The sequence below is a fragment of the Primulina huaijiensis genome, chromosome 1 (genome assembly GCF_012295235.1).
Source record: "Primulina huaijiensis isolate GDHJ02 chromosome 1, ASM1229523v2, whole genome shotgun sequence".
In the NCBI taxonomy this organism is placed as follows: domain Eukaryota; kingdom Viridiplantae; phylum Streptophyta; class Magnoliopsida; order Lamiales; family Gesneriaceae; genus Primulina; species Primulina huaijiensis.
This window is the reverse complement of record NC_133306.1, coordinates 4304520-4330769: the sequence shown is the minus strand read 5'-3', so window position 1 is coordinate 4330769 and position 26250 is coordinate 4304520. Positions and strand designations below refer to the sequence as shown.

At 36.3% G+C, this 26250-nt stretch overlaps 4 protein-coding genes across 4 annotated transcripts; 2 read left to right on the top strand and 2 right to left on the bottom strand.

Annotated features, from left to right (window-relative positions):
• Positions 1-79: 79 nt before the first annotated feature.
• Positions 80-6422, bottom strand: LOC140978652 (subtilisin-like protease SBT2.2). Its single transcript, XM_073443850.1, has 10 exons — positions 5482-6422; positions 4795-4948; positions 4258-4655; positions 4081-4176; positions 3777-3849; positions 3126-3408; positions 2406-2728; positions 2008-2278; positions 1646-1927; positions 80-681 (listed from the first exon to the last, which is right to left on the bottom strand). Exons 1-10 carry the CDS (start codon positions 5721-5723, stop codon positions 260-262), a joined length of 2544 nt encoding a protein of 847 aa, XP_073299951.1. The 5' UTR covers positions 5724-6422; the 3' UTR covers positions 80-259.
• A 2399-nt stretch (positions 6423-8821) lies between these two features.
• Positions 8822-11819, top strand: LOC140978623 (coatomer subunit epsilon-1-like). Its single transcript, XM_073443808.1, has 7 exons — positions 8822-9120; positions 9270-9359; positions 9853-10013; positions 10556-10691; positions 10770-10925; positions 11264-11343; positions 11454-11819. The coding sequence occupies exons 1-7, from the start codon at positions 8947-8949 to the stop codon at positions 11545-11547; spliced, it is 891 nt and encodes a 296-aa protein (XP_073299909.1). The 5' UTR covers positions 8822-8946; the 3' UTR covers positions 11548-11819.
• Positions 11820-12288: 469 nt separating this feature from the next.
• Positions 12289-18929, bottom strand: LOC140978614 (pentatricopeptide repeat-containing protein At1g30610, chloroplastic). Its single transcript, XM_073443798.1, has 9 exons — positions 18052-18929; positions 17298-17489; positions 16340-16421; positions 16055-16246; positions 15347-15460; positions 14668-14758; positions 14434-14591; positions 13497-13928; positions 12289-13093 (listed from the first exon to the last, which is right to left on the bottom strand). Exons 1-9 carry the CDS (start codon positions 18768-18770, stop codon positions 12707-12709), a joined length of 2367 nt encoding a protein of 788 aa, XP_073299899.1. The 5' UTR covers positions 18771-18929; the 3' UTR covers positions 12289-12706.
• A 1667-nt stretch (positions 18930-20596) lies between these two features.
• On the top strand, positions 20597-24761 carry LOC140978603 (protein CHUP1, chloroplastic-like). Its single transcript, XM_073443788.1, has 7 exons — positions 20597-21924; positions 22409-23359; positions 23557-23688; positions 23800-23981; positions 24074-24185; positions 24296-24439; positions 24529-24761. The coding sequence occupies exons 1-7, from the start codon at positions 21148-21150 to the stop codon at positions 24610-24612; spliced, it is 2382 nt and encodes a 793-aa protein (XP_073299889.1). The 5' UTR covers positions 20597-21147; the 3' UTR covers positions 24613-24761.
• The last annotated feature ends 1489 nt before the right edge of the window (positions 24762-26250 follow it).

The window sequence follows — 26250 nt, the reverse complement described above, 5'->3', positions numbered from 1 at the left end:
TGACTTAAGATTTGATAATAAGTATTGACGTACATGTAACATCACTCTTTTTTTAACGAGTGTAACATAAATTTTGAAACGAATTATTTTTTGTCCAACAATTGTATCAGTAAATGGGGAAAAAAAGGACAACAAAGGCAAGTCTTTCATCAAGCAGCAAGTTAACTACTACATTTTCAAGAACATTTACAAGGAAAACAATGAAAAAATCAGACAAGTTAGGGAAGCCTACGATGTACTTATCAATCAGAGTGCTGAATCATCCACCAGTTGTATTGAATGAAATTTTAACAATAACTGCGACAGGGATTTTCACCACATGACCCTTGCTACCAAAGAATCTGATTCTCCCATAACTCACAATGGAACTGCTTATAGTCGCGTTAAGTACTACGGTTAAAACCTGTTTCTCCCCGCTTGAAATCGCAAAATACGAGGGTATCACCTTAACTGAAACTCCAAAAGGAGCGATCCAACCAACTCTGTACGTCTCGTTCCCGTCAACGTTGGTCACAGTTCGTTGCATAGTGGCAGATTGGTTCAGCTTTGATACCGTGATGGAAGGCAAGTTTAGATTAGTGGCAGTAGTTGTAGACACCCCACAGCTTTCGCCTGTGTAGTTTAGGATAAGCGGAGATGATCCGTTTATCCCACAGAGGAACGAAATATAGTCATCATAACCTGCAAAATGTAGCTAGTAAGATTTTTCTTTTTTAATCAAAAATATATTAATAAAACTTATGTGGAAGAAACACCTTCAATAAAAAGAGCAATTAATCAGAGATCAAGATGGTACAAAGACTTGCACAACATAGAATCCTCATCCCATCTTATCTAAACCTAAATATAATATTTCTTGTGTTTATAACGCAGTAAAGTAGGCTAAACATTGCATATATCCATAATACAATAATTTGAGTTTAAGAAATGAGGATTTTCCATAACTTTAATCTTAAACCATACAACATGTAAATAATCACATTTTTATTGATAAACGATTCGGGACAATAGGAATTCCATATTTTAGGCTATAGTAGAAGGTAACTATAAGATTCCAATATTTTCAATCGTTTGGTAGCCAAGATACCACCTTGAAATCATCTTGCCACACAAAGAAATGGGGTAATTGTTGCCCTCTAATAATTTTCATCCGTCATAATTACAGCAGCTTGAAGTTCATGAAAATTGAACAGCTATCTTGAACAGTGAGATCAATTATAGAATCGAATATATATTAGGATACCAAGAAGCATAGTAGATGCCTAGATGATAAAGATGTAACTCAAATATGTAAACCATACAACAACCTAATGATAAATTCCAACACGGGTTTTAGTATTCACCTCCCCCCGTACTATTTGACACTTACCTCCTGTTATAATTTTTGCCCTTAATGAGATAGGTAAGATTCGAAAAAGTCAAGTACGGGAGAGGTGAATGTAAAATATCATTTCCAAAACTATGCTATAAATATGGATTCATACAAGATTGTAGGGCAATTGATGTTCTCCAACACAAGTAATGTTTTCTTTCTTTGCATTAAAATACATGTTCCTCGTGAATCATGATAATATGTAGGGACCATGTAACCATATCCACTGGTTTTGGGCTAGGCCATATTAAGGATATAAGGGGAGTGACTTACTTGTGTCCAAAATAAGACCTGGATTCAGAGCAGCAGTAGGATTTACAAATCCACTCCCCATATCAAAAGGAGTGGCAGGAGATTGATTCGAATCTGGATTAGTATAGACCCGCTGCGCCATTATAGGACCCCCATTTCTGTCGTCAAGAGAAGCAGTAGTTGAAAGCGCGGATCCAATGGCTGCAGGACTGAAAAAGGGAAACTGTTGCTTGATTATCGCCGCAAGTCCTGCAACGTGAGGAGCTGCCATGCTTGTTCCAGACATCATAGCAAAACTTTCACCTAAAATGTTTCATCGTCAATTCCTGTTCAATTGTTGTTTGACAGATATAATGAAGTTATCTTTTGAAACAGAAAACTACCTTGAAATTCAACAGAATCTGTGCCACCTGAACTCCAAGCAGCCCATATGGAATTTCCAGGTGCAACAATGTTTGGTTTCAGAATGTCAGCATTCTCGAGGAAATTGTCTTCTGGATCTGGCCCCCTAGCAGAATAAAACATAATCTTTGGAGCAGAATGGCAAAAATTAGCTTTTATTCCACCAGAGATCCGAGCCATGCCCCCGAATTTAACAATTTTGTTCGTAGCTTCATCTCTTTTCAAAGAAGAGTTATAGTACTGAAGAAAGGCCTGGCACATAATATATGTTTAGTCACCATTTCAGGCCATTTTTTTCATGAATAAGAAGGATTATACATTTCAATTTGATGGGATCGTATCATTTTAGCATGAAATGCATGGAAAGATGAGCACTCACTTTGGAGTCATCTGGTGATGGAATTATTATGCCAGGAATTCTCATTGGAATTGGATTGAGCTGGAAGCCAATCACATATGGATCCATGTAGAACACAACACCAACTGCACTGAGGTTTTTTGCGGTTTCTAAAGCTCGTTTGACGGTGGCAAGCCCAAGTACAAAGCGAATCGAGTAGCTACATATCAAGAGATTCCCTTGAACAGAGTCATGGTTAAAATTGCTGGCATCTTGGCATTCACCAGCATACATATCCTTTGCAGCTGTCGAGTCTTTCAATGCATGGATAGCAGAAACCATTGTATACATATTATCGGTTCCAGCTGGACAAATCAATTCAAGTGTCATAAATTCATGTCTGTGGTGGATCCAAATAATTAATAAAAGGTAGTCAACTTAAAAAACTACAGAATTTCAAGATTTATGGGGGCAAAATGTAATTTTGTGCTATGTGCTATAAAAAAACATATGCATGTACATAAGAATATTTAAGGAGGGTAAAGACTGTATGCCATTTGCTATGTATTTGACACCTCAGCGCAAAAGTCAAGTCAATCATGTTTACTTGCTATTAAATGCTTTCAAACTAAATATCAAGAATCTTATTTAACATTGGTGTATGTAAAAACGACTTTAATATATAGTTATGTTGCACAAATGTTTAAATATGATCAATCATAAGCATAGGAGACTATCAATAACTGAAGAGTTCTGACTTACGAGCCAGTCCAACTCCAGGAATTGTGATATTGTTGCCCAGGACTATAGAGTTACTGTAAACCCTATCATGGGCTGCAGCGCCAACAGTGAAGATCCATGGACTAAAGGATGATATGCTCTTGGGTGAGGGTCCGGTATTCCCTGCTGCTTGTACTACAAAGATACCAGCCTTGATAGCTGACAATAATGCCATATCTATAGGATTAAAGAAAGTGGCAATGCCAGGGGGCCGCCTGTTCGGAGTTATTGACAAGCTTATTATATCCACACCATCTTGTGCAGCCTACAAACAGAGACATAATGATGAAGTATCAACTTGTCAGCAAGTGGTTATGTACCTGGAGGTAGAGGTACATAGAGGTGAATGAAATACAATATCAAAGCGGGAGAGAAAACGAAACAACAAGTAAGAAACTCAGGCTTAGTATTCCAGAATGCCAGTATTATTATTTTCATTAAATTTGTTTAAACTAGGATACTCCATCTTACTCGATATGTGCCAGAAAAAAGTCCGGCTTTGTATTCCAGGATGCTAGCTCTTATTATTTTTCATTAAAAAAAATCACTCGGGGATACTCACAGCCTGACATCATATCATATCCAATAATTGCCTCAAGAATATTCTTTATTAAAATTACGTTTAAGGGGTACCTGATCTATGGCAGCAACCACATCTGCGGCAAAGCCTCCAAACCTTTTGTATAATGCCTTATAAACAGCAATACTACAAAATTAATAAATAAAGCAGAATGTAAAGGACTGGGAAATTGAGTGTAAGCAGGTTGGATGAGAAATTTATCATAGTTTGTTAAAGCTGTTGCTCCATAAACGAGAAACTTGACAACGGAACATTGTGGCAAATCAATCAGTCTGTTTAATTTACATATGACTCAATAAAGAACACTGAGAATTCCCATGATGCAAAACGGGTAAAAGGTTGATGGAGAATCCTTACTGTGAATGAGGAGCCATGCCACTGGCATTTCCAAAGTGATGCCCAGCTACCACAACAGGAATCCCATGATTTCCTGATGCAATTGCAGCCGTGTGCCTGGGAGAAATTGCCCTATTATGTGCTAAAATATTACCTCAAATCATAATGCCAGTTTCTTATTAAGTCGGAAACACTTACGTCCCATGGCCATCACCATCATAGGGTGATGCATAGTCCTGAGTGGCATTAAATATCCCTCTGGTAATGGCGGATGCTGCAAAATGACGAGCACCAATCAGTTTCCTGTTGCAGGATCCAGATGGGAAGTCCTGTGTGACTTCACAGATTCCAGAAAAATGCTTGGGAATCGGATATGGCTTTGTAGGTGTATCATTGGAGAAGCTGGGGTGTGTGGGATCGATTCCAGTGTCGATGAATCCAATCACAATTCCTTCCCCTGCTGTTTCAAAACCACCTTCTTGAGCCCATGCTCCTTGAGGAAGACCAAGAAACTGTGGCGTATGAGTGGTGGCAGTTCTAACTGAAAAATCCATAACCACATTCAACACTTCTCTTCTCCTTGAAATTCTGTCAGCCTTCAAAACCGGTTTGAGAATGTAAAGAATCAAGAAAATAAAAAGGGAAAAAGGATTGTCAAAGTATCGAAAAACAATATACACTTCTGAAAATATTGGACTATATAGGCAATGAAAATACAAAGTCACTGAAACTAACCTGATGTGGAGTGACAAGCACAGCAAATCCATTTATTAGATAGTGGTAGGAGTACACTTTTAGATACTTTTCACCCCTTAATGTTCTTTCCAATAGAGAATCGTGTAGCCCCGCTGTGTATGATCCATTGTGCCATTTTATTCTCGTCGTAATGCTGATGTCGGTATAATATTAACATGTCAATTTGGCAAGACACAGAGATGCGACAAATGTATATGATCATTAAACAAACGGAACTATCAATATTCTCAATAATCCCCTCTCCCCCTATACAGAGTTTTATCCAATAAAAAAGGTCTGAATACAATAATCAGTTACAAGATTCTAAAATATTGCATAGACCTTAAATGTCCACAAACAAGAATCGTAATTAAAAGCAAAGCTTACATTCCATTATCTTCTCGAGAATAAACAAGAAACAAAAAATACATAATTGGTTTCAACTTTCAAAATTAATCAGAAAATAAATTCAAAAAATGGGATACAGTAGTAATATCCTAATGTGATCATAACACGGTAAGTTTTCTAGAAACCAAGAGCAAGGAATAAAAACAAATGAAAGATGTGTAAAGACAGAAAAAAGTTCCAAACAAGAAATTAACTGCTCACACTAGTCATTATCTTTAAAACCCAAATAATTCAATTCCTAGTACAGTCCAGATGATTGAAAAAAAGAAAGAAATGAACCTTGGTTTATCCAATCGATTCATTCTCTGAGATCCATTGCTTTTAATATGCGGACCCTGATTCACTCTAAGCTCACTCCAGTAATGAGAGGTGGGAGCATGTTTCAGAGTAACAATATACACAGCAGGGATTGCATCTCCACTGTTTTGAGCATAATCGCAGCTTACAAAGACCACCAAACAGAACATTACCAACATCACTCCACTTCCGAAAACACACCTCATTTTAGTGGAAACAAGCATTTTTCAAGAATTACCGGAAAAATAGAAAAAAAAAAAAAGGGGATCTTTCCACCACTAGGCACAAGCTTTTCTTCACGAAGTTCAACCATCCATGTCCACCATGACTCTGGTTTCAGCACAACCTTCCGTCTGAGGCTAGAGGAAAAGAACTATTATTTCTTCTGAGGAAGTACACAAGATTTGCTACAATGGTTACAACCACCCCATATGAAATGGACCACAATCTTCTGCTTCTTTTTCAGGTACCCAGCAAAAGAAACTAATTGCACCACAGTAGAGGACAGGACAGTCGCAAAGCAATAAGCCCTTTGAACTAACTACACCAGCTGTAGAAAGAAGCTCCAACACCCCATTGACTTCTCCCCATAACTCATGTTACTTGTTTACAAGAAAATAATTTCATCACAGGTCTTACCACCATAAAGAAAGTTTCTTGTTCTCCTTTTCACAATATAGTACCAGTACTTCTGCAAATCATGGACCAAGAAGCACATGTCCCATTCATTGGTACATATGTGTGTAAGTTGGAAAAAAGAAAAAAGAACCGATTCTGCAACTTTCTTGGGCGGTGAGCACAGGAAGGTTTTGTTTATAACGGGCGTGTTGAATGAAGCAAGGTGGAGAGAATTGGGAACGTTACTTTGGTCATTAGTATTCGTTTTGACTCTTTGTGTTGGTTTAATGCATTGTCAGTGGAAATGAAACAAAAACAAGCCCATGTCCTCTTAGCCTACTCTTAAATCGATGTGCACCTATAATTTTGTAATTAGTATATNGTTTTAAAAAATAATATAAAATAAAATTTATTTTTGTTTTCATTCCACTTATGATCAAGTGGAACAAAGAAAAGAAAAAAGAAAGAATGTGCATGCCACCAAGTTGGGCCGGACCCAGTAATTCTTTTTGGCTTTTCTTTGTCTTCATTATTAACATGATTTAGATTTAAAAAATAGTAAGGGTGGGTGGTGGGCCATACTTCCCAACGTTCCATTTCTTTTGTTTTTACTGCAACACACTTTGGGTCATAAAACCCGTGACACCCCACCCCCGGCAGATTATTAATTAATTTACTTGCACAAAATTTATGACAAAGTTGTAATAATGAGTAAAGTTGATTTGTGAAATCATCTCACGAGAGACCTACCTACTCATATATTTATTATTGATTTATTACATATCTTTATTTTACTTGTTTTCATTTTCTGTGGGTAACTATTTATCCAAGTGTTTTCTTTAACTTTTATATTCTAAATATTTAGTCATTTTGTATTGACATTTTTCAGTCTTATAAACCGGGAATGGAATTACAATGCACGGAACACTCTTTGAAATCATGTATGTCGTGCGATAGAATTTACACAACAAATTATAGGAAATATTTTTTTAAAAAAAAAAACTTGATAGTCGACTCTTTCGAATGGTAGCGATGATATTGAATAAATACGAATCTAAATATGTGTAAACTTTAGGTATAACATTTTTTTATATAAATTCATCAAAAAAACTATAGAGACTCGTATTTTTTTACTCATAGTTTAGGGTTAATTATGACATAAATTGATCATATAACTCATGCTGGGAAATTATTTTGAAAAAGGGAAATATAATAATGATATGATTTGGAGAATATGCGGGTAAGAATGATTTCATGTTCCATAGCTCCTCTCAGCAATGATTTCATTTTAATTATGATCAAATATCAAATAAATCAACAATTAGATAAATGTTTGGATATTAGCCATTGGATGCCCTTAAATTAATGTTGGGCTGATCAATTTTCTTATAGAGTAATGAGCACCGCTTTTTGTGCTGCTTTTGAAATCATTTTCTTTGCCAAAGCTCTACTGACTTAAAATAGTTCAACTCGATTTATATTTATCATGAAAATTAATATTTTGATTAAAAATATATATTTATTTGTAAGTTAAGAGGGTCAGAGGTTCGTCTTATAAAATTGAGATCACAAGGTTTTTGTGTTATTTTTGTAATGAGTGAGTCTCACGTGAGACCGTCTCACGGATCTTAATCTGTGAGACGGGTCAACCCTACCCATATTCAAAATAAAAAGTAATAATTTTAGCATAAAAAGTAATATTTTTTCATGGATGACCTAAATAAGAGATCCGTCTCACAAATACGACCCGTGAGACCGTCTCACATAAGTTTTTGCCTCTTGTAATTATTTTATGTAAGGTACATAATTAAAACTAATTAAATTAACCACCCACATCTCTTTGGCACCGTGGCTCTTTTGCTTTCTAAAATATTCTTTTTGTCATCGTCGGTGTACCACAATATTCTATGAGAAATATTATATATTGATTGATATTCTGCACCTATAAAAAGCAGACAAGTAAACTTCAAAAGGTTATGGACAAACGAGAGTTGGATAACTTTTTTTTTTTTTTTTTATAGGGGCGGGACAAAAGGTTAAGGACAAAGGCAGAGCTACAAACAACATTGCTAATATTGTTATTTTTTTACCTACAATTGGTCCCATAAAATAATTTTAGGACGTGTTTAAACGTGAATACTAAAATATTAATTGATTCTGCATCATATTATATGAATTTAATAGAGTATAGATTATTATGATATTCATATATATAAATTTATCGTCCATATATTGTACATCTTTCATTGTCCCGAACCAAAAGATGTATGATTATTCTAGTGAAAATTTTAAAACAAGAAAAGCCTACTTAGCTTAAAGCATATGAAAATAGAGTGTATCTCATGTGAGACCGTCTCACGGATCATAATCTGTGAGACGGGTCAACCCTACCCATATTCAAAATAAAAATTAATATTTTTAGCATAAAAAGTAATACTTTTTCATGGATTACCCAAATAAGAGATTCGTCTCACAAATACGACCCGTGAGACCGTCTCAGACAAGTTTTTGTCATGAAAAATAAGGAACACTCAGTTTCTTCAAACAGCAAGAGAAAGATGATTAAAGAATTGGGACTGCGGAGGGTCTTTTTTTGGGTTGGGCTGAAAATTGGAATCCCAAAAAAACGAAGGGGCCCAGGATTACATATGGCCCAAATCCATAATATATGGGCCGAGTTCCTCAAAGTGCGAAATGACATAATTACTGCGGGAGAGTGGATGGTTGCATCATTCTTCAGTTCTACTATTTCTCCTGAGGTTTGGGTTCGAGATCTGAACTCTTCGATCCGTTGATTGTAAAAGAACAGAAAAGCTTAGAAGATCGGAAATGGCTGCGGCTGCTGGAGGACCGGACCCGCTGTTTGGGTTGAGGAACAACTTTTACTTGGGAGCGTACCAGGCGGCGATCAACAGCAGCGAAATCCCCAATCTTTCCCCAGGGGACATCGTTGAGAGAGACTGCCTTGTTTACCGTTCTTACATTGCCCTCGGCAGTTACCAGGTACAATCAAATTACCTTCAGTATGTGGACTCTTTTTGTTATTATTAAATTTGGGATTGTTGTATATTGAGATTCCAATTTTTTGCTTTAAGTGCGCCTTGAGAAGTTTCTCGATTGATTATGCTTGCCGGTTCTGTTTGGTGATGTAGCTTGTGATAAATGAGATCGATTCGTCAGCAGCGACGCCACTTCAGGCCGTGAAATTGCTGGCTTTATACCTCTCGAGCCCGGAGAACAAGGTGATTTCTTAAAAAAACAAAATCAATGTAACTGATCTGATTTTTCGACTTTGAATCTTGAGTCGGAATGCTGGATGTAAACCTTGGTTATACTAGTTTTTGTTGACGTAATCTACTAATCTTGTCCGGTTATAATTGCATACAATAATTCATGCACAATTAGCGTAGGGGCTTTTTGTCCAGGAAGTAATTTCTTTAGTGTTCTCAGAGTGAGAGAATCGATGCGTAGTAGGATTACGATGAAAAGAAGGTAGTCGAATTTTTTTATAAAGTCGAGTATTATTGTTCTGTTTTACTAAATTTTATTCGAGATGGCTACCTAGAGTAAATTATGATCATCACAAAAACATAAGCGATCATTGGAAAACTAGAAAATACTTGAAATTTGAAACAATGCTCGTGACAAGTCAAAGGAAAAGTGATGGAGCAGGTAGCAATCATTGGTGCAAGATGTTGGTCTTGATTAATCAATGAGCCAATCTATGATGTGTAGGAAATGGCAATTGCTAGTCTTCGCGAGTGGTTAGGAGATCCAGCCATTGGAAACAACCCTATGCTAAGGCTTATTGCTGGAATTATATTCATGCACGAGCAGGATTATAATGAAGCCTTGAAGCACACAAATGTTGGGGGAACTGAGGGAACCATGGAGCTGTGAGTTGTTTCTGGATTTGATGATGGCTTTGCTACATATTTTGTATCCATTCTATATTTATATGCTAAGTGTTGCTAATACTCACAATTTTTTGAAACATGTTAGTGCTGTGTTCTATTTCTATGTTCAAATTCCCTCATACATTATATTTCAAGTCTTGTTCATAGCTGTCATTTCTGGGAACATGGTGATGCTGCGTGCTATATATTGATGTAGCCCCGACTTTACTATTATCCATACAGTTAGTATTGTTTTGCACCTGCCTTTTGTTCACCTAATGGAGGGTGGGTACTTTTTCCTTAACCTCTCTTTAAGAGTCAGCATGCTTGTTAAATGTGTAACATGTGTGATTATGAACGAACGTCTGCCATTTTTTGCTGCATATGTTTGTGTTTTGCATTGTGGCAAAGCATAACTGCATAAGGTGTTCACTAGGAGTTCCATGCTGTAAATACTGCATTAAATGCAACTTTTCTTGCATAATATATGTTTGTGTATTTTATTTGAACACTTAACGCTGACACCTTTATCTATTTTGCAGACATGCTTTAAATGTCCAAATTTTTCTCAAAATGTATAGATCAGATTATGCTGAGAAACAACTGAAAATCATGCAACAAACAGATGAGGATCATACCCTAACTCAACTTGCAAATGCATGGCTAAACTTGGCTGTGGTATATTTTTTCTTGCAATACATTCTGTTTAATCAGGAAATAAAGTTCTATTGACCTATCTGTTTTTCTTTGTACAAGGGTGGTTCAAAGATTCAGGAAGCATATCTGATATTCCAGGACTTCGCAGAAAAGTATCAAATGACTAGCTTGATTCTTAATGGGAAGGCACTATGCTGCTTGCACAAGGGTGAATTTGCTGAAGCTGATAAACTTCTGCTCGAGGCCCTAAACATTGTATGTATACCATTCTGGCCTTTTGCTTTCATTGAAATCCCCGACAGCATTATCTATAGTGTGATGTTTGTCGAAAGATTTTCTCAGTGTGTTGGATCATTGATATGTTTGGTGCTTTCTTTACAAACATGGAAGTTTATGGCCACGAATCCTAAAGTATGTAGTGAATTGACTACATGGCATTCGACTCCCTTCAAAAAATTGATCCGCGGGGCATATGAATTACGCCTCATATCTTGTATGATTTTTGACTTGAGAGTTTTATCGTGTGCTGAATGCTGTACGGAAGAATCACCATTCTTTTGTCCGTAAGACATTGCCTGATGGTTGTTACACAGGATGCGAAGGACCCAGAGACTCTTGCCAATCTCGTTGTCTGCAGTCTTCACAACGGGAAGCCATCCTCCCGTTATTTCAAGTACGATTTGTACTTGTTATATGCTATTTGATTTGTACTTCGTAGAGCTTCTACTTATTTTATGGAAGAGAATTGCAATGGATATGTGATACTTACATGATATTTTGCAGCCAGTTGAAATTGTCACACCCAGACCACATGCTTGTCAAATGTGCATCAACAGCGGAAGAGAAGTTCGATAGAGCATTGCAAAATGTTACTTGAAGAGTAGACCAGCATGCTTGTTTGTCAAGGTCCAACCATATGAGAATTATGTTATGCATAAATATTCAAGAAACATACTTGCCTTCACGGAATTTGCTATTGTTAATCCTTTTCTTTTGGTCCGATTTTTCTATAAGCCAAAATTGGGTCAGTAAAACGCCGATACATTGCGGAGGGGCTTAAAATGTTGTAGTTGATTAATCAGTGTATAGCGTCGCTAGAGCTCCCACACCCTTGAAATTATTCTTAGTGTCCTGTTTTGTTTTCCGTTCTCTCCTCTGTTGGGTTCTTTTCTGGACAAGTATTTCAAACTTGCTCCACGTCGCGCAACGACACTGATGTCAAGATGGCGTTTGAGATTGTGTTCAGAATTGTAACACAAAAGCAAAGGGTGGTAAAATATATAATTAAGTCTTTCGATTCAAACACAGCGCATTTGTGCTGATGTGGAATCAAGAATTGAAAGCAAAAGAAATGATCTATAGCTCGCTCACGTCAGAAGCTTCAGCGTCCAAAATATGGTCGAACATAGGTAATGTCTTAAACCATTGACAAGTTGACACTTGTCAACTCTATACAATGAAGAGTTGACACGTATCAAAATTTGACAAGTGTAACTCCTCAATGGTTTTGGGACACTACCCATGTGGACAGAGTCGAACAAACCCCAAAATATTAATCACCGTATAAAACTTGCCACATGCAACACTGCAACAAAAATTGATATTAAAGACTATTAAATAAATAGAATAAACAGGGTGTTTTAATGTTAGTCTTGATCATATCGTGAATACACCGAACCTGGAGGGGGGTTGAGTTAAGTTTTCTACTGGTTTCAACTCGTCAAATACATCCGGAGGAAAATCTTAATATGTTATCAATACCTTTAATCTTTGTACAAGGTTTTTATTCTTGTATCCCAGAGTCAATGCATCGTAGCTAAGAAAATATTTCCGAAAGCGTCAGTGACAAAAATCTCGTCAGCCTTCTCAGAGAGGGGAGAGATCCAAAAAAAGGATTAGTGTGATTTTTTTTAAAGTAGGACTCCGCATGTATTTAAAACCCCTCATTGAATATACGACAATTCTCGACGGCATCGAAAGCAGATTACCTCAGTTTCAAGCATCTTCTTGTATAATTTACACATGATTTCAAAACACTAAAAAGCAGTTTCACTATGAGACCTGCTAGCCACTTGTAGTTCCCCGAGTTCTGTTGTTGCTCTTTGGGTCCTCAAGAAGTCTTCACAACATTTCATTAGCTGTTCGAGTACAAGGTTTTCGTTATTAGCTATAACGATGTTCATCTCTTGCACCAACTTCATGAGAGTGGCCCTCTCAAACCGGTGCCCATTTTCCGTGAAAAATTTTGACCATGACTTTCTAGAAAACAGATGTGACTCAACACAATAGTTAGTAATACAGTTGAGAGCACAACCATGGTCACGCTGTTCCAGTCTTGTGCAAAACAGTTCTAAGATAAGCAAAGGGGGGAGAACCCGTTGAGTTACATTCAAGTGCTTCCAAGTCATTTCCAGTAGCTCGTCCTGAAAAGCAATCAGATGTGCAGAAATTTAAGTCTCATCTACAACCTCGCCTATGGGTTAGACAGTGACTATACAGTTAGGCTTTCAAGAATCAAGTAGAATATGTCAAGACCCTGCAAAAACCATCAAACTACTGTGCGTGGCCTCCTTGACCAGCGTAAAACACAAACATTTCACATGAAAATGAGTTTGGGAAGAATAATACCAAACTGGTAAAGAGGAATAAGAAATATGGTTGCACTATGTGAATTCCAAAGTACTAAGACACTAGGATACTTGCGAAGAACAAAACTTACCACCCAAAAGAAAATCATATTCTGTAGTTAACGAAAATCTAACATATATAGCCTATTTAATTTGTGTATGTTACTTTGTTTAAAATTGTGAATTTTGAAAACGTTACCTTTCCAGCACGACGGGCATCCAATATTAGGCGAAGATGACGTTTTGCATTGAAGTGGTGACCATATTTCAGCATCTGCTCATATACAAACTCAAGATCATCCCATTTGTGTTTCGCATAGCATGCTTCCAACATTGTGTTGAATGAATAGATATCTGGTATGACTCTAACTTTATAATCTCCTTCATGCTTGATAAAGTTTCCATTCTCCAATAAGCTCAGAAACAATTGTTTGGCTTCTTCAAACATTCCATGGTCCAGAAAAGCTTTAATCATTATGTTACATGTTATCAAATTCGGCGTACAAAACTTCTGCATCTGATCAAAGACATATGCACCATTTTGAACGTCTCCAGAGTCCAGACACGCTTGAATTAAACCAGTGTAAGTTACCACAAGGGGTTTATTTGCAACTTTGTATATCTTGTCAATCTGTGAGGAAAAACAGCAAGGAAATGAGAAAAGAGGTAAGATTCAATTTCCCCAAGCAAGAATCTGCAATTGTATTCCATCAAACAGAAACCATGCAAATTTTTGTGCAACTTCCATAAGTCAGAACAATAAATATATGCGCTTCTAATTTCTGATGTGCACTCCTGCTGTCTAGTATTCTGATTCAAAGTTTGAATTAGAGTTCCCAAATGGAACTAGAGATATTATAAACAGAACTATGTAGAAAAGGATCATGTTGTATCGTTTCCCCATTTTTTTCTTTTCTCATTTTCAAACTCTGAATGTTATATTGCTTCAAACAAATAGTGCCTCAAATAATCTCAGACATGCTACAAACTACCAACGAGTAGGCAATGAATACAAACCATCACCACGGAGAAAGCACTGTAAGAATTTCAACATTGTAAGCAAAAGATGTTAATGAAACTTTATGCAAAAATAGAAAAAAAAACAACAAATGTGTTACACATTTGAAAATACATACTAGCTTTAATGCTTCGTTGCACCTGCCCACGCTACAGAGGCAGCGAGCAAGGTCATAGTACAAACTAGCATTACCAACTATTCCTCGTCTCTCCATCTCTTCAACAGCCATTATGGCCTCCTCAGTTCTACCTTCCCTCCATAAAGCATTCACAAGAACTACAGACAACAAAAAGAAATTTTACATGTAATAGTCTCCTATGCATTTGGATAAATACGCAATTCAACAATTTACCTTTATATATCAAAGCATTTGGTACGTATGCCTTTTGTACTTTCTCGAAAAAATCATGGACCAAGTCATACTTCTCACAGGCCAACATTACCTGCAGAAATACAGACCAATTTTCTGCTATAGACAAGGAAGAGAAAGCAACAAATTTTTGGCTAGAAAGAGAATTGAGCTATATAAGCACAAAAAAATACGTTTTTGCAACCACCAAGTAGTTTCTATCATAATTAGAAAAACCAGGCTGCAAACCGAAAGTCTTGGGGCTCAACATGGGATTATTTCACAGAAGCTAGATATTTTGCTCTTGAAGCTTGGAAGAAGTACAGCTATAGAACAAGTTATCTTGAATCTCTTTAGTACAAATATGAGAAAAAGCAAAAAGAAATCAGCAACCCTAACAAAACTCCACTCATATTCTAATATTCACATGGTAATGTCCAGAATGTCAGAAACAATACATGTAAAGGTGAAAGTTTATCCTATTACACGTGGTGAGAAACTAACCGATAAGACTAAAAATGGATGTGAAAATAAGTAATTTAATCAGAAGCCAACATCAAAACCAACAATAATCAACAGTGAATTGCTTGGAAAAATTATAGAAGCAGGACTACTTTTAACCATCACCATCCACAGTTTCCACACTTCAGACTAAGGCTATAAGGGCAGAAACGAGCATTACCTCCATAACTAGTCCATATGTTGTCATTGAAGGTTGTTGGCTTTGTTCGCTTATTTGCTGTAGGACCCAGAAGGCCCCTTCCCATTTCTTACGCCGTACACAAGCATTAAGCACCTGCAACAAATGCATTCATGAATCCTCAAGAAATAAAACCTAAACTAAATGATAGCAGCATTATTAAAGATCAGGTTTTAAAAGAAGGGGAAGTTCAAAAATACACTTTTTGCAACATATTTATAATCATCAAACTGCCTGCATAGAAAAGGAAACTGGAGAGTAGCACATGGTATGACGTAATACAGTCAAGAGGCTTTTTCATTTGCATCAGAACAGTCTGATGTATGTTACCCAAGAGTTGAAACTCAAACTGAACGTGCAGCTATTATGTCCCAAAACAAATAGCTTTTGATCAAAATGAGTAGCAAGATTACTGCTTTCTCAAAGTCTCACAAGAAAACAAACCCATCCTTGCACATTGAGACGTGCAGCTATTATGTCCCAAAACAAATAGCTTTTGATAAAATGAGTAGCAAGATTACTGCTTTCTCAAAGTCTCACCAGAAAACAAACCCATCCTTACACATCGAAACACCGACGCTGTAAGTTACATAACAATCACCAAACTAAACAGAGGTTCCTTGGTAGGTGACAATGATTCTCCACAAACCAAAAAAAATAGTACATTAACTAGAACATCAACCTACTTACAGAATTGTAGACAACAATATCAGGTTCTAATCGTGGATCCCACTTCTCAAGATATCCAGTTTTAAACTTCTTTTGTGGAGGAGATCGCATCGAATCAATAACATCAAATAGTTCCTTCATATGGCCCGCTTGTCCAAGAGTGACAGCAATGCACCGATATGCCACAATGTCAGGGTAAGAGGCCATTTGCCCCTATCAGATAAAAGAAGAATCATTCCACGTCCTAGATCCTCTCTATCTGGTACTTGTGCGTGAATATGCATAATACAAACTACAAAGTACTACCTGCATAACGTGAAAGAGATTTAGTGCTTCCACTGGCCTCCTTGCTTTTCCAAGGGCATCAAGTGCAGCAGTATAGATATTCCTGGAATTATGGGTATATTATAAAAATCAAATGATGACCGAAGAATGAATATATAACCGCAATGTGTTTGATCGGATGCAATAAAACAGTTCCTCAATCGAGAAAGAGGATCCACCTACAGCTGTAAGTTATGCAGCAATTCCATCAAATGAAGGAAAAAGGATCGACAACATTTAACTAGGACGCAATTTCCAAGTCGAACAAAATAAAAACCTGATTTTATAAAAAGATATATAGTCATCTTTGGACAAATTTCTTAAGGCAATCGTATGTTATACAACTCATGGATTGACAACGGCTACCTGCACAGCCCGAAAAAAAAATTCAGGTAAATGTAATTCATAAAAAAAATAATTTCCAGGAGAATCAATGGATTTAATAAATTTATTATGACTTCAGCCCTCATAATTATTGCACTATCTCGTTGAAGAAAATAGCATCCTAGATATGACTTCTGAGCATCTAAAATAGGAACCTTCTAGATGCAGATAAACGTTTCCATATCATATGCTCATACAACTTTTATTTATGCAAAAGAATTCATGTGGCAAAATATTTGTTAATTTAAAAAAAGAAATTGGTAAGTTTTTTTCAAGCTAGATTTGAATATAATGGATGACAAAAGAAACCAAAGAAACCTTAGAATAGTTTTTTTTTTTTTTTAAGAAAAAAACCTTAGAATAGTGTACCAATAAATTGGATGCATCAGTCAGATCTTAAAGCAAGCAGACTCAAAATCAGGTAACCAACTATGAGTAGGAGTATCACACCACATCTTGTTGACAAGTTCATAATTGAATGTATTCTCAACCAATTAATTACTAATTTTCAGATAAATTTCAGAACAGGGTAGGAAACGAAGTAGCGAATAAGTACCGTATGTTGTGAGATTTGAAGCGCTCACGTGATTGAATCCATTCAATGAGTTGAAGAACTCGTCTCCAGTTTCCCAACTCACCCAAAATCTGGACAATCCTCCGGACGGAGTAGTCCGAAAATCTTATCTGAGCACTTCGCATCATTTGAGAGAATTTCCACTCAGGCATGTCAATGTCTGCACCATTCAGACTGTAGGAATGAAGAAATTACTTCATTATGAGGTAGAAAAACTTTGAGCCATAGAAATTGGTGCAGTCACAACAGATGCTGGAAACAAAGCGTATGTTTTACCCAAAAGGACATCTTCCGGTCAAAATTAAGACTTGGTAATAAAACATTAACACTCACAATTATCAAATTCGACATGGGGGTCTTTAAATTAGTGCTCCAGTTAACACTAGAAGGGGCAAGTGTGCATGTCAAACGAGGGAAGCAAATTGGACGAAGGGATGAAGTCCGTAGTTATAAAAATACGTATCTGCCAAAAAAGAACTAAAAAAAAACCACCAAGTAATTAACAAGCATCATATCAGTCACCTTCTTGTGGCAATTACACGAAAGATCCTTACTATGGCACACACATATACTGTCAATTATCACAACATTTCTTTTCTATTTACTGTCCCACTTGGAATTAAACACTGTTTCAGAATTCCCAATAACTAAAAAAACATGAAGAAATCAACATGAACTTCATAACATAAATTATTTAATTTATCACATAATCACACAATACAAGCGATCTACTCACCTCTTAGAAAGCTTTCGAATTCTCTCCTCCATGTCTAATTTTGAGATTCTTGGCCTGTCCATGAAATCATCTTCATTCTCCAGTGACTTAAATGCAGCTCTTTCCAAGTCCAACATCTTACTCTCACCGCTGCCACTTTTTTTAGCACCAAGATTCTTAACAATCACATTCTGCGTCCTCTTGATGAGTTCCGGTGACTTTTTCAGACCCTTTCTCGAATCTTCTTGAACAAATACATTTTTATGAGAAGCACCCTTTATTGAATCTTCTTGAACAAATACATTTTTATGAGAAGCACCCTTTCTTGAATCTTCTTGAACAAAGACATTTTTCTTATGAGAATAACCCTTTCTGGAATCCTCGTGACCATTATCCCGTGCGTCGTCACCCTTTTCATCTTGAACTGTTTTCTTGATGCTCTTCTTTTTCGTCGGACTACTAATATTAGAACCATTGTCTCTGTCCGTCTTGACAGATTCCAAGGCCTTCAAATACTCATCAAAGGATGGCTTGAATTCAAACTCTTTATCCAGAACAATCCCACCCCCATCAGTTAAAGAGCTTCTTGACGTAATTATAATCTGATTATTTCTTCTCGGAGCTAATACAATACTGGGGTTCTGCCCCTTAAACGGGTACAACGTATTGAACTTGCGGGTCTGGTTAATTAAATAAATAACTTCAATGGCGGATTCAGAAAAATATACTGTGCCCATCATGTCCCTTCTCCTTAATTTGACATAATATTTAAGTTCTCAACACAAAATGGGACAATCGAAACAAAAGTTTAAGGTCATACTAGGTGTTTGTGTGCAATGAGAGGCGCAACCAAGAAGATAGCAAGAAGATATTCTTCTGACGCAACGGCTGGAAAATTAGACGCGTATGTGATTGTGTATTCGTATGTACACACATATTTAGTACGCGCGACCGCGAGTTTTCACGATAAGAAGAGTGACGAATATAACATACGGCCCAGATTGATGGAGAGGTCCAAACATCGCCCAAGCCCATTAAACCTCTAGCAGCCCACGAACCATACGGCCCAGATGTATATTTTAAATTTATAATGTGTTAAATTTATTTATTTATTTTGAAATGATGTTATATTTATTTTGTACACACAAACTTCGAGTGTGTCACGATTGTTCACAAAACTTATACTATTAGGCTTTCAACAATCGTTATCATTGCTATGAAAATTAAATGTGAATAATTCTTGAATCTTTAAATTAATAATTAATACAATGTTATTCAAAAATTAATTAACAGTAGATAATTACAAAATATCAATTTTAATCAAGTATATATTGGTATTTGACATTTTTTGTCATAAATGTTTCGCTGAATCAATTATAATCTTATAATTATGTTTTTTGATCAATTTTAGTCATTATCTCCAAAATAATGTAAGTAAATAACCATTTTTATTATTTAATTTTTTAAGTACGTGATTAAAAAAGTCACTCGAGATATACACGTGTGCTTAACAACATAATCATAAATTGTAGCAACTATATTAGCCATTTAGTTGCATGAAAAAAAAACTAACTTTTATCGAAAAAACATAAATATATGATTATAATTGATTCAAAAAAACATACATAACTAAAATTGATATTTGTCATAAATAATTATAACATTTCATCTTCCTCTCTATCTCTTTATTTTTATCTTACCAATAATTTCCAAAATATTTGATATGATTATCTTAATAATTGCATCATTTTCATACCCATATTATGTGAGTAAATGAAATCGAGCCCATTCAAAATTCTTTTTTACCAGTTAGAAAAATATTTGATTCGTATTCAAAATTTATTGAATTCGAGCTGACCTCGAAGCTTAATTATTTTATTCAACAATTCACGAATCACTCACAACTTTTAATATTTTATTAAAATAATATATTCATATATTAAATAAATATATTACAAACATTTATATCCAGAGTAACTCCAAAATATTTTGGAATATGAGTATAAATACTTCGGTATTTATTTTATTTTTAACACATAAAATATCTATCCAAATAAAATTTTTAAATGTGGGCCTCCTTAATAATATATTCACAAAAATCTTTGTGACGTAGTTTAATTTTGTGATGGATCGGATATGAAAAAGTATAATTTTTTATGTTAAATATATTATTTTTTATTGTAGATATGATCAGATTGATCGTCTCCTACTAATATATATTTCGATTGAAATATATTTTGTACGTAAGACTGTCGTCTCATAATAGAGATACTAATATATATTTAGATTATTTCGATTGAAATGTATTTTTGTACGTAAGACTGTCGTCTCATAATAGAGATCCTAATATATATTTAGATTGAAGTGTGACATAATAGACATACTCATATATTTAGATTGAAGGAAATTATGCTATATATATTTTTTAATATGAAGTTTAGTTGATTATGGAAAGAGAAATTCAAATTTGAAATTCAAAATAAAAGGTAAACAGTGAAAATAAAAGGTAAACAGTTAATGCTGAGGGCCTGAGGCAGGCTACCACCTTTTGCCGCTGCCAGTTTCTGGATACGAAAACAGAAATGATTCATCTCAGGATTCTCTCCAGTGCTACCAGATATTGCCCAACCATCTTGATAGTTCATGTATCATGCATCATTATCACGGTTAATTAATGATGACAAAAGAGCGTAACTAGTCGAAGAAAGAAGAAGGATGGCTATTTTTTGCAACCTGTAATTGACAGAGTTCTGGTTTTAGCTAGTTAAATGGGGAATTTGAGATAGAACCCTCTCAGTTAACATGTGATTTGAGCTGAAATATTAATGTTCTTTGCAGTTAAATCAACTCAGATGAGTTATTAATCATCACTGGTTAAACCCATTTTTGTTTTTTGGTGGGGTTTTCGAGTTGTTCTCTTGTTCTTGACCGAACCCATTTTCTTTCTTATTGGGGTTTTTTCTTGGTTGTTCAATTGTTATCAAATATATTTTTCGTTTGGATTGGGATTTTTTGTTTCTTGAGATTGTTCGCTTGTTCTTGCTACTATATCCGAGAACTGAATCGATGCATTGCATCTCCAAGTGGTAAAGGTTAATCTTTTATTAGCTGTTCAAAATGAGAGAAGAAATTCCATCTGGGAACAGAGTGAAAGCTTCAAAATTTGCTGATCAAAATCAGGCCCCAAAGGGTGGTAATCCCAGTAATGTTACGGTCAATGGCAATTTTTCAAGGATGAAATCTTCATGGAGTTCTCACACAGTGAAAGGATTATCAGCTGCAGATAAGAAAACCAAAACTAGAGTACTGCAAACCACGGCTAACAGCAATAAATTACCATCCGACGATATCACAAACCAGAAGAATCAGCCACCGGTCCCCAATTCAAGAATCAAGAGGTCTCTTATCGGTGACCTCTCGTGTTCAATATATCCAACGCAAGTGCATCCACAGTCCGTCGAAAGCCAAAACAAGAAAAAGTCTTTAGGTTCATCCGAGGATTTGTTTCTTGAAATCGACCATTTACGGAATATGCTTCAGGAATCAAAAGATAGAGAGCTCAAGTTACAAGCTGAGTTATCAGAGTTGAAGAAAAATCCCTCGGTGTTGGAGCTTGAATTAAACAAGAGTGAAATTGATGGTCTTGTCAAGAAAGTGGGATCGCTTGAAAGTGAAAAGGAGAGCCTTTCTACACAGTTGGCATCTTTAGCTGCGTTAGTTGGGAAGCAGGACGAAATATTGGAAAGCAGAGAACATGAAAATTTGAGTAATGTGGAGATAGAGGTTGTGGAATTGAAGCGTTTGAACAAGGAGCTGCAGCTTCAAAAGAGGGACCTTGCTTGCAGGATTTCTTCCTTGGAATATCAGTTAAATAACCTTTCTCAAGTCTCTGAGGTATATTATTACCACTTACTGAATCAAAGCTCTTGCTATTGATGATGTTCACTGTAAACTTATCGATTGCTGCAACTGCTAAGTTTTTTGGCATAGAGCTTGTTGATCCGGTATGTGCTTACAATTTTGCAATGCAGGAAAATTCTAAGTCAGGAAGAATTGTAATTCCATCAAGTTCTAAGTGTATGCTATGGTCGAAATTAAAACATAAGTATTTATCAAGAAAACAATTTTCTATGTTTGGTTAAAGGAATGCTGATGAAATGTTTGAAAAAATATGTTCTATCAGTGGATCTATCCTGTTTTCATTCATTTTTTTATATCTTCGAATTTAATTACATTGAAAATATTTTGAAAGTTTAGATGGAGTTTTATAAGAAATTAAACAATGGTGAAAATCAATTTTATGACAGCCTTGGGATCTGAAAAGAACTGAGGACAGCTTGATTTCTTATTCCTTTCATTTTGAACTCTTTATGGGCAGAGTGATATTGTTGAGAAGATTAAATCAGAGATTTCTTTGCTACGGCATACCAATGAAGATCTATGTAAACAAGTGGAAAACCTTCAAATGAGCCGAATGAATGAAGTGGAGGAGTTAGTTTACCTGAGATGGGTTAATTCATGTTTGAGACATGAGTTGCACAAAGCCTCTACTACGAGTTGTGACAAGCCACCAGGAATTAACCCTGTTGAGAAGAGCAAAGGGTCTAAATGCTTGTTATCTCTTCAGACGGATGAAGGTTCAGAAAAAAATGCCACAACAAGGTTATATCTGATCAAGAAGCTCAAGAAATGGCCTATTACTGATGAAGACTTGCTACAAATGAAAGACACGGATGACCTTATCAATGCTAACAGAAGTGATTCCCAAGGTTCAGCACGTCGGCACTCAATTAGCGGATCGAAACTCTGTTCTGAGGATCTGATAGTTAATAACAGAAGGCAGTCCGATGGTTTTATATGCTCCAAGGAAGCGGATAAGGGGATAGAGATGCTAGTTTCCCAAAAATACGACTTGGAAGTAGGCAATAGGTCCCATGTTTATACCAACTGCCAAGAAATTAGTAAGCTAGCTGCTTCATTTGATGTTGAAAAACGGGCCTTACGAATTCCGAATCCTCCTCCTAGGCCTTCATGTTCTGGTGTAAATAAAATAAAAGAAGAAAAATCTTCTCAAAATCTTGCACAAACTCTCCCGCTCCCGCTCCCGCTCCCACCCCCACCCCCGCCCCCGCCTCCAAAGTTAATGGGTAAAAACATGATCGGAATAGTGAAGCGTTCTCCCTTAGTAGTCGAATTTTACCACTCACTCATGAAGAGGGATTCTAGGAAAGAGTGCTTAAATTCAGGGACAACAGATGCATCAGATGTTGCAGATGTTCGGAGTAGCATGATTGGTGAAATTGAGAACCGGTCATCCCATTTGCTTGCTGTAAGTGATTGTTTCACTTTTCATCCTTTCTTTGTAATTGTTATAGATGCCCAAACAACGGTTCTTTTAATATGCTTTCTTGACAATGAGTTAATGTGTACGTGCAAATAAATCATCTTTGAAGATACCAGCCTTCAATGTGTTCTTTTTATTAGTCAATTCTAAAGTATCCTTGTATATCACCTTCTTTCGAGCAGATAAAGGCAGATGTCGAGACTCAAGGAGAATTTGTGAACTTCCTGATTCGAGAGGTCAATAGTGCAGTTTATCAGAACATTGAAGATGTAGTGGCATTTGTGAAGTGGCTTGATGATGAACTATGCTTTCTTGTAAGTTTCTAAACTATAATGCATAATTCATTAGCATGTTGTTTTCAAATTTTGATTAAAGGAGTTGGTAATTCCTGTGGTTTAATTTCCTCTGTTGGATTCGTCCTCAAGGTTGATGAAAGGGCAGTTCTGAAGCACTTTGAATGGCCAGAAAAGAAAGCTGACACATTAAGAGAAGCAGCATTCATTTACAGAGACTTAAAGATGTTGGAGCATGAAGTTTCAAACTATAAGGATGACCTTCGTTTGCAATGTGATGTTGCATTGAAAAAAATTTCTTCTCTGTCTGAGAGGTAAGTGCCAAGTGGACGTAGTTCCTTCTAAAATAAGTTTTCGACTTTGCCCTAAGAATCCAGACACTGATATAAACTCTATCCTTCATTAGGATGGAGCGTACTGTGCATAACATTCTCCGAACTAGAGAGTCATTGATCAGACACTGCAAGGAGTTCCACATTCCTACTGACTGGCTACTAGACATGGGAATCGTGAGCAAGGTTTGATCTCTTGAATGCATTTTCACACATTTTAGAGGGAAATCTATTTCTTCGTTACGAGTACATTGATATTTTCATTTTATATTTTCATTTTCTTTTCTTGATTTCAGATAAAGTTTGGATCAGTCAAGTTGGCCAATATGTACATGAAGAGGGTTGCCATGGAACTCCAGACCAAGGGAACATCAGATAAGGATTCTTCCTTGGATTATATGTTACTCCAGGGAGTGAGATTCGCCTTCCGAATTCATCAGGTTTGATCACACTTCAATGAATAGCCATTCTTTCACTTCTTTGATCATCCCTGTGCATAAAGTTTTCTTGTGTTTTGCATGCTGTGCAGTTTGCTGGAGGATTTGATGCAGAAACCATGCACGCATTTGAGGAACTACGAGACTTGGCTGTCGTTTTGAACACAAAATATTAGGTTCTATTAGGCTTATCATCTCAGTAAGCATCGAACATAATTCTGAAGCATTTAATTTTTTGTGTAACGGCAGTGGATTAATCAATAACTGTGAAGAAATGCGAGTTCGCTTGTAAAGATATCTTAGTTTTAAAAATATAATCATGCTTGTCCCTTCCCCCAATGTTAAATGAAAATCATTCCCAATTAATTTTCAAAAGTTTTAAATTAGATGGATTTTTTTCTAAGAAAGTTAGAATTTCGAGCTTACTATATTTAAAATTTGAGATTTTGATGTCAGATAAATCGAATTGAATTTGAGTCGATTAGTTGGTTCTAAAACATTATTTAAGTCCGCATCTCAGACCACGAAAACTTAAAGTTAAAAACTAAAATTTATGTGGTCTAAATTCCTAACTCGGAAGATTCCTCCGCTAATGAATCGCAAAAATCGAACCAAATCGGAACCATCCTGCTTTCCTTGGATTTTCGTCCATGCCATAATTTTTTCACCCCACGAATGAAACATTTTTTCATGTAATCAATTAGATCCTGTCTGTTCCCTAAAAAATAAAAATAGATCCTGTCTCTTCCCGAGTTCATATATAGCTCTAATTAATATGTGATCATTTTCCAGCACAACCAGGTATTAAACCAATGTCTGGTGTATGTATTTTTGGTGTACCAGGATTAAACGTGATTCCATCAAAAAGTACAACAAATTACCGATTAGAGCCTGACAAACAAGTTAGACAATACGTAACCCATATTGCAAGAAAAGTTTCCAGAACTGGGTTTGGTGGAGCAAGATTTCAGTACTGAAACGAGCTACATAGAATCCGTTCTGTTTTTCACGTCTTACCGGAACAATTCTGATACTCACGAGAAATCTAGGGTCCGATCCCAGCGAACGTCACTAGTTCAGACGCGGGCTTTAAGATTACCCTGAGCCTGAAATCAAGAATACGACCGTTAGAAGGGGGCCAGAGGGTGTCCTGGCGTAGCCATTGAGGATATATGGGAGAGCAGCTAAGGAGCTGCTGAAAATAATATAATATAATATTGAATGAATGAACTGAACACTCAAATCTGATATTTATAGGAGAGTAACGGGCTCTAGATTTCCCGTGAGTATCAAATTCAGTTGGCATTTTTCTGAGCAGGGATCAAGAAATACGTGAGACAGCCATTCCTGAAAGGGCTTTGGGAATTTCTTATGGAAGAAGATGAATATAAAAGCTGAGGCGCAATTCAGTCCATGTGGCGGGAGATTGAATGATTTCTCAGATTCTGAAACTCCATTTCCCCATAGGTCAGGGTCCATATTCATGGTGGCTTGGCCTGAATATGAGAAATCAGAATCAGACAGGCACATTTCATGGATGGCGGCGCCGCATGCATGTTTCTAAATCCCCGAGGACCGCGTGTTTCATCTATCGGGATATTGTTATTATTGGGACGAATAATCATGCGGGAGACATGGCTGAGCTTGATCCGACCATTTTCTTCAGAAACGAGCAAAGCAATATTCCACCTCTAACAACGTGATATACATATGTATGAAATGAATTACAAGAAATAACTATTTGTACTGTTTTGTTCCACAGCAACTCGGAATATCTCACTTCCATATAATCAAAATATACAGGGACCGTAATC